General features: G+C 42.7%; 1 protein-coding gene across 1 annotated transcript; it reads right to left on the bottom strand.

Moving 5' to 3' along the window:
• Nucleotides 1–2,203: 2,203 nt before the first annotated feature.
• LOC121684551 (vomeronasal type-2 receptor 26-like) lies at nucleotides 2,204–7,709 on the bottom strand. Its single transcript, XM_042064608.1, has 4 exons — nucleotides 7,585–7,709; nucleotides 7,085–7,175; nucleotides 2,367–2,885; nucleotides 2,204–2,215 (listed from the first exon to the last, which is right to left on the bottom strand). Exons 1-4 carry the CDS (start codon nucleotides 7,707–7,709, stop codon nucleotides 2,204–2,206), a joined length of 747 nt encoding a protein of 248 aa, XP_041920542.1.
• Between the last annotated feature and the right edge of the window lie 223 nt (nucleotides 7,710–7,932).

Here is a 7,932-nt window from a genome sequence, read left to right as displayed (position 1 = left end):
AGCAGAATGGACATGGAGCCCCCCCCCCACCCACCCACCGCACGCAAAGCCTACCACAGCATAGCCATACAGTTTAAGTTCACCCACACTTTATATAAATAAAAAATGTTGGCAGTGCAAATACTGCTGTTGCATATAGATACTGTGGATTAGTTTTGAACATTTTGAACATTTGCAAAAACACCACCGTACCAAAAAATCCAATGTCAGCTTCTTCCTAATGAATGGAGGATGAAGTTGATGGTGTACCTGGGAAAATAATTGAATTTTTTTTTTTAAATTACCTGTGAAGTACGTTTGACCATTTCACTGTTAGCATATTGGAAAAGGTCATTAACAGCTCAGCTCAGTGAGAGAAATTCACTCTACCTTCATCAGTGGAGGTATCCTTAAGAAGAGCCTGAGGCCTGAGGAATTTTAAGCAAAGCACCTTCAGGGAGAAAGAAAAGATATGTTAGCATTTCCATATTTTGATAATTAGAAGGGATGCAGCTGCTTTCACAACTACCAATGCTTACTGTAAAAACATCACAAGCTAATGTTACATTGACCTAGGCCTACTTGTAGCTTAACATAGCATTTAAGCATTCTGCTGTTTGAGAATTAGACAGACGCACCTGGTGCATTAAAGATAGTAAACAGCTGGCGTGAATGAAATTTATCGTGTGGTTTTCCTAACCCCCATTTGGTAAATAGATTATAACTGTCGAATAGTTAGTATAGCAGAGAAGCTATGCCACTTTCATCAAAACCTATTACAAAGCTATAGCAATGTTATGTCATTAAATACGATAAACAGTGATTCTGGAACAGATCTGCGTCTTCCGTATCCCGTTAATAAACATATTACAGTATGTAACCATATTCCGTCCGTTTGAGAAAAAAAGTTGCGCTAACTCTTCTAGTTTGTTACAAGCAGGTTAAGCAGCATGGGCCGTCAGGCAGGTAGTTAACATAAACATTTTTTGCTAGGCTAGCCTTCCTGCTGCGACATTACACCATTTGTACAAGACCAGTAGAGCTATTTTATCCAGTGTAATTTATCACTTACCACTATCTTGTTTTTTCTTGTCATCCTCTTCCTCTCTCTTCTTTCTTTTCTGGCTTCGAATGAAAAATGAAAAATGTCTTTGAAATTGACAAACATCATGTATAATTCAAGGCACTGGTCATAACAGTCGTTATTTAGGAGAACCTCGACTCATGAGTGCCTTCTTTGTGTTCTTCTCTGGATGTAGAAGAAGGGGTCATCCCTATGTTCCCCGCTACCGGAGAACATAGGACCCTTTTTTGAAAAAAGGGTCCTATGTTCCCCGCTGCTTCCAAGTAGACTGCAGCCGCACGGCAAGGCGCGGGTTGTTGTTGCTCCGTGCCCACACTTTGTTTGTGATGAGGGAAGGAGAGGGGGCGCCGCGAACTGAAGTTCTTTGCACAGAGGCGCAGTGCGGAGCCCAGTGTGATATAGTCACGTTTAATTGATTTAATTGAGACACTTAAGTCTTGTATGTAACAGTAGCTGGTGTCAGTGGCAATCAGCCTAATGACACAGCCCCACCTGTTTTCCTATGATATTAGGATTGGCTCACTGTCTTGCTGCAACGGCCTGCTGTGTTTAAATCTAGCCGAGTCTGCATGGCTTCAGTCCCAAGCTTGTCATTGTCTTTGCACTTGGCATGTCATTGTTGATTCTTACTGTACAAGAGGTGAAGGAGGTGATCTAAAATAGCCTTTGGTTGAGCTGTCGGAAGAATGGGATTAATTTTAATGGAACAAAGAGATATCAAACTATATATACTGGGCTGTAGACCCAAAGGGACATTTTTGGATTATTGACGAGTCAGACCAAAGGGGCTTCGGAGCAACGTGCAGTCCCCCCTGCAGCGTGCCAGTGAACGGAAAAATGAACAAAACAAACCAATTAAATATCAACTTATAAAGGCATGTAGTTGTAGCGCGTTTCTTCTGTGAGAGGTGCAGCTCGTGTGTGTTGCTGTCCTCAATTTAGTGCTGAAGCGGACAATGCGAAGTTACCTAGAATATTAACTTTGAACTCGTTATATTCAGTAAAGAAGCACTACACAAGTAAAACCATTGTAGGCCTGTTATAAAAAATATTCTTTTACTCCGCTATACTCAACGTGGAAGTTAGGAAAATCGCCCTTCTGGCTTGTGTCAATATTGCACCGTGCGCGTATGTGTAGGTCTACCTGGTATGCTACGGCAAGCAACATTGACAGAAAAATACACTTTGCTACCGTTTGTGCACGAAATGTGCACTCGCAAGCATATCCCATGCAATTTCCGTTGTCAGATACAAGGCGGGGAACATAGGACCCTTTTCTACAAATAGCGGGGAACATAGGTACGCTCCCTAGAAGAATTATGTAGCATTTTGGAGCAAATATGGCTATGAGTAGACCAAAGCTTGAAGCCAGGATAGCAAAAATTTCAACTACATCTGCATATTTACCAGGGGAACTTATATAGGCAGGAACAAAAGCAATCCACACAGCACAGAAGATGAGCATGCTGAAGATAATGAACTTGGCCTCATTGAAATTATCTGGGAGGTTTCTTGCTAAGAAAGCTACTGAGCCCACTGTACATTCAAACACAATCTTGGAGCTCTGGTAGTGAGTGTTTTTGTGAGGTGTAGGAGAAGCAGTGGAGAGCCAGATCACACAGATGGCCACTTGGAGAGAAGTTAGGATAATGACAGTGCCTCTTTGCTGGGCTGCCCCAAACCACTTCATGGCCCCTTTTCCTTCAGGTCTTGAGGCCTTAAAAACTGCAATCACAACCATTGTCTTGACCAGAATGCTAGAGACACAGAGTACAAAACTAATACCAAATGCTGCATGACCAGTGGCGGTTCTAGGATTTTTCTGAGACAGGGGCCATAAAGGGGCCACATCATACACTGAGGGGCCAAGAACCGGTCAACATCCATACATAGAAAATCCCTTGTTCAGTAAGGCAGAGGCACGTTGTCTACGTGATATGCAGGACTATACGCGGTATACCCAAAGTCCTTTTAGGCAAGTCCCTCCACTCGACGGCCATATTGCAACGCTTTTTGGTCACTCATTGGGCATCCTATTCGGCAGAAATATGCTTGCGCAAGGCTTCACGACACCAATCTTGCTCCAGCGGCGAGTTCACAATACATGATTGGCACGATGTCTTCACAACACACCATATGATTGGCTCAATGTATTCACATCACACCACATGATTGGCTCAATGTATTCACATGTTGACGTTTTGCCAAGGAAGGGGTGGGATATGTGTGTAGACAACGCCAATATTGGCGTTACAAACTAGCCCCATGCATTTCTATGGAGGATTTTTTGAGTGCTGTGTCTCCTCATTAGAAAGTCTCTGGTATACCCACTTAAAAAGCATCACCATCTCAGTATACCAACTTAAAACAGACAAGGATAGGTATTAATATTTGGGGTTGATCACAGTATACCCACTACAGCTAACTAGACTACACCACAGCAGTAAGGTGCATACATTTCACCAGTCTTACCTTGTTCAAATACTTGAATGCTAAATGCTAAAAAACAAAAAAGCCAAAACAATTCTTAACAATTTTCCCATTTATTTATAATGTGCATTGAAAACACAATATAAAACTAAAATATAATAGACACTTCAGTGGAAATACATTGATATTTTAAACAGAAATCATACATCATCATACACACATTTTCACACGTTCAATTAAACAAGTTTTACTTTAACTGTTTCCCCTTTTGTTGATAAGAGAAACCACTTTCACTGCCAGTTTGCGTACATTAAAACAAACACACACACACACACACACACACACACACACAGCATGTGAGCAACAACTACATCATATTTACACAATTTTTTCAACAACTATTTTTACAATGGTCTTATTTGGAATGGTCTTTGAAGCCACCGTCTTGCTTCCAGTTAGAAAAGCCTGATTCTGATTTGAAGGCTGGCGATGGGTCATTTGAAAGCGAAAATTACGGAAGGGGTAGCAAAACACTAAAGATGGAATATTCCTACCATTTGAAGTCTTTGTATCAGAAGTCATTGAGTGGCCTCTTCCTATTTCCCGCCAGAGCCCGCGATCGCCATGTAGGTGAACTCTGGTGAACTGCAGCCAAATTCGGTTTGAATGGGATTAATAGAGAGTGGGGAGGCTCTCCGTAGACGGGCTCTGGCCAAATGTATTGTTTCTTTTACAGTTCACTGTTTGCTTTAGCTTTCAAGTTTCATAGGTGCATTACTGCCACCAGTTGTTTGGGAATGGAATTGCATCTCTGATCGTCTGATCGTCGTTCTCAACAGGCACACCCACAAGCACATGCACACACGCACGCACACTGTTTGCTGCTTCGATTGTCTGCACAGATCAGCAATACTACAGGTGAGTGAGCCAACAAGGGACACACCTTGACAGAAAGCTTTTGAATGGCGGTTTTTAAAATATATTATTTGTGGGGTGTGTAAGTCTTTTAAGTCTTTTCTCTCTTTAATTATTTTGGACATTTGGTCATTAGTTTGGCCGTGCAATTTTCACCATTAACATAAATGAATGAGGGTTATGCGTTTTATGTCTAGGAGCTACAGAGTGTATTGTAATGTTTCACAAAATTGCCAGTGATTCATTAACTCATTTGTTAGTCAGCACATCAGAACTCAGTGGCCTGTGTCTTGTCCAGAACAAGAGAGAGAAAGAACTTCCTCAGCAGGTAGCATATGTGACCCTGCAAGGCGAAACCAGTCGCTTTGGTAAAATTGAGAAAATTAAGTTATTGTGCTCACATGAATTGCCATAAACTAAGTTTTCCAACGATATGTAGAGTGCCATTGCAAAAAGTATCACTAAGATAACCGCATCCAAAGTTGCCATGGTTCTCCCGTCACGATACGCCAGAAGAGGAGAAAATCACCTTTTTAAGTAAATTGTCACGTGCGATAGTGTGAGGGCACAGTTATTATTAGCCTTACGGTAGCATGACTTTGAAGCGGATGACTGACTATGTGCAGTTTCATCAACTGTGCAGTGAGTGTCTTTTTCTGCCCCCTAGTTAATACCTGGGACAGTCATAAGGTGTCTCTATAGAATATAATTAATGTATTTCGGGGGAAGTTAGGGGAGAGGAAGTTCTGTGTACACAGATTGTGTATAGCCTACTTGTAAAATGCGCTACGTCAATGGAAAACTTCTCCTAGTCCATAAAATGAAGCCAAAATATTTCTTAAAGTTTGTGCTTTTGACTGTTCATGCCCTGAAAGGCAAGTCTTTCATATTCATATTCAGTTACATCTGTCAAGAACGATAGAGAGCTGATACATTGAGTAAATTTTAGCTCTACCGTAAAATCTTATAGCGGCGTGGACAAAGGGAATGACTGCTAATATGTTGAATCGTCACCTAAATAAAGTCAGGGTTTAACAGTCAAAACGTATGTTTTTCCGTGAAATTTGTTAACAATATGAAAGTGTAGACTGTATACTGTCGAATTATGTGAAAACGTGAAATTCGACATTTAAACCTGTACGTTTGTTTATTGTGGATTTTCTTAAAAATGGCAGTAGTGTACATTTTCGGGGAAGATGCAATAAAAATTACCTTTGCCAGGCATTTTCAATAAACAACATGAAAGTAAACTATCAATAAAAGCTTGCTGTCATGGGTTTTGCCAGTACCAAATTTGAAGGCTGGAAAACAATATATATGTGGTCAGCTAATGCCTTATCAAATGAACCAAATGAGGCCTGGCAGTCATTTTTCATGGACTCCAGAAATAACAAGTCCTCCTTGTTCTTCACCAAGCTTTCAGCTTTCACAGAGAAAAAGTCTTGTCAATTTTTTTCTCCATCTTCTGAAGTTTCTCCAGTGTAGATGGGCTGGTCCGTCATTTCAGTGGGATAGCTCGGAGTTTGGCATTTTCATGCAAATCAATGCCATTCATGCCATTTGGGGCAGCCGTGGCCTACTGATTAGGGCTTCGGGCTTGTAACCAAAGGGTTGCTAGTTCGATCCCCGACCTGTAGGAAAAATGTGAGTGGGGGAAGTGGTTGAACACTGCTCTCCCATGCCCACATCCACGGCTGAAGTGCCCTTGAGCAAGGCCCCTAACCCCTCACTGCTCCCCGAACGCTTGCTGTAGCAGGCAGCTCACAGCGTCGGGATTAGTGTGTGCTTCACCTCACTGTGTGTTCACTGTGTGCTGAGTGTGTTTCACTAATTCACGGATTGGAATAAATGCAGAGACCAAATATCTCTCACGGGATGAAAAGAGTACATATACTTATACTTAAAAGTTTGATGATTTTTTCACAGGCTTTCCTTTCTGATATCAAAGGAATCTTGGCCTTTTTATAAAAGGACACCTTGGACAGTACGATATTTGCTGATTCCCACTTTGTTCTGTTTTCTGATGAACCATCCGAAAGATACCACATGAAGCAACTGAGAACTTGGCGACAGTTTGGAAGACGGGATCCAGTGATAATTGAGTCATCCTGAACCAAGGCCACTGCCCCAACCAAATATCCAAAACGATTGTCTTGTAGACAGAGCACATTTTGAAGACTGTGGATTGGCATTAGGCTACTAATACACTCTCCACTAGAAGCCATGTTGCAAGAAAGTTCATGCAATCCTGTGTGATACAACTACTACTCTACACTAAACAAATAGTCCCACGCATGTAGCCTATATCTGATTTGGAATTATGAGATTTGTATAACTCCATAGCAACAGACAAGTGTTACAATACACATTAAGGTGTTTTTCATCAAAAAACATTCAAAATAGAAAAAAAAAAAAGTTTTTCTATACCCCCATAGTCCCCCATATTGCGAGGTGATTTCCATGAATGGTCGAATTGGCAACAATTTCGACCATTAATAAAGGTTAATGGTGGGCCACCTAAATATTATCCAATTTACTTCAAAATTTACCAGGAATGCTTTTTTGCTTATTGGAACATAATAAACATAGGGACAGATTAATTTGCATATGTCAAGGTGGATGATGCACCCTACTACCCAGTCACTGTCCAGCTTAGGATAATGTCCATTTTTTTACTGTGGGCTGTAGACCCAAACCAGTTCTCCCGTTTCCAGGCCAGGTGATGTAGGTCATAGTTTCTATGTTGTCCCGCCCCTGCGCTTTGCAGCTGCACACGTGGAAAGTTGTGGGATTTCTCTAGTCCTGCAGTCTTCTGGTGTACTTTTGTCTTGGGGGCACAGCTGGGGTGTCAGGGGGGAGGCCGAAGGCCATTGCTGGTGGGGTGTGGAGCTCTCTATCCAGCATAAGCAGGGCTAGGGTGCAGGCAGTAGATTGTTGGACAGCGGACCGACATGCCATTAGGTGTAGGAATGTGGTGCAAGTTTTGTTTATGCCCAGTCTATGACACAGGTTGGTGAATACTTGTGACTCAAAGTTTCGCTCCTGGTCACTTGGTATGACTTGGGGTGTTCCAATATGGCAGACCATGCCCTCTAATAGGGCCTCTGCCACAGCCTCCCGGCATAAGTCTCTGGCCATTTGGTGAAGTAGTCCATGACTGACAGCACATACAGTACCTGTTTCCGCTGTCGGTGACAGGGAGTGGGCCGACTATGTCCACCCTGACTCTTTCCATGGGCGCGCTGAATAGGAACTGTTGGAGCTGGGCATGGGACTGTTCAGGGAGGGCTTTATTTGCCATGCAGCTGTCACGCTGTCTGCAGAAGTCCTCCACATCCCTCGTGAAATGCCCCCGGTAGAAGCTCTGTCGTAGGCGTTGGAGAGTTTTGGTGACCCCGAAGTGACTGGCCCGCTGTAGCACCCCATCGGTCAGCCTGGAACTTTGCCCACTTTGCCCTTTTGTTGCGGTGGAGAGTGGTGCCACCCTTTCCCATGGTGGCCGTGTCTGCATCCCACTGGAGCAC

This window comes from Alosa sapidissima, chromosome 15 (assembly GCF_018492685.1).
Source record: "Alosa sapidissima isolate fAloSap1 chromosome 15, fAloSap1.pri, whole genome shotgun sequence".
Lineage (NCBI taxonomy): Eukaryota > Metazoa > Chordata > Actinopteri > Clupeiformes > Clupeidae > Alosa > Alosa sapidissima.
The sequence above is the reverse complement of the archived record's forward strand: the minus strand, read 5'-3'. Positions and strand labels throughout refer to the sequence as shown.

Bases quoted from the DNA above. Each gene is read 5' to 3' on its own strand.
- LOC121684551 (XM_042064608.1), bottom strand. From the start codon at position 7,709: ATGGCAAATAAAGCCCTCCCTGAACAGTCCCATGCCCAGCTCCAACAG. The intron at 7,176-7,584 runs GTACTGTATGTG...CCACGTGTGCAG, and splicing joins GTCACCGACAGCGGAAACAG to CTGCAAAGCGCAGGGGCGGG. The intron at 2,886-7,084 runs GTAAAAAAATGG...CCCCTGTCTCAG, and splicing joins GTTTGGGTCTACAGCCCACA to AAAAATCCTAGAACCGCCAC.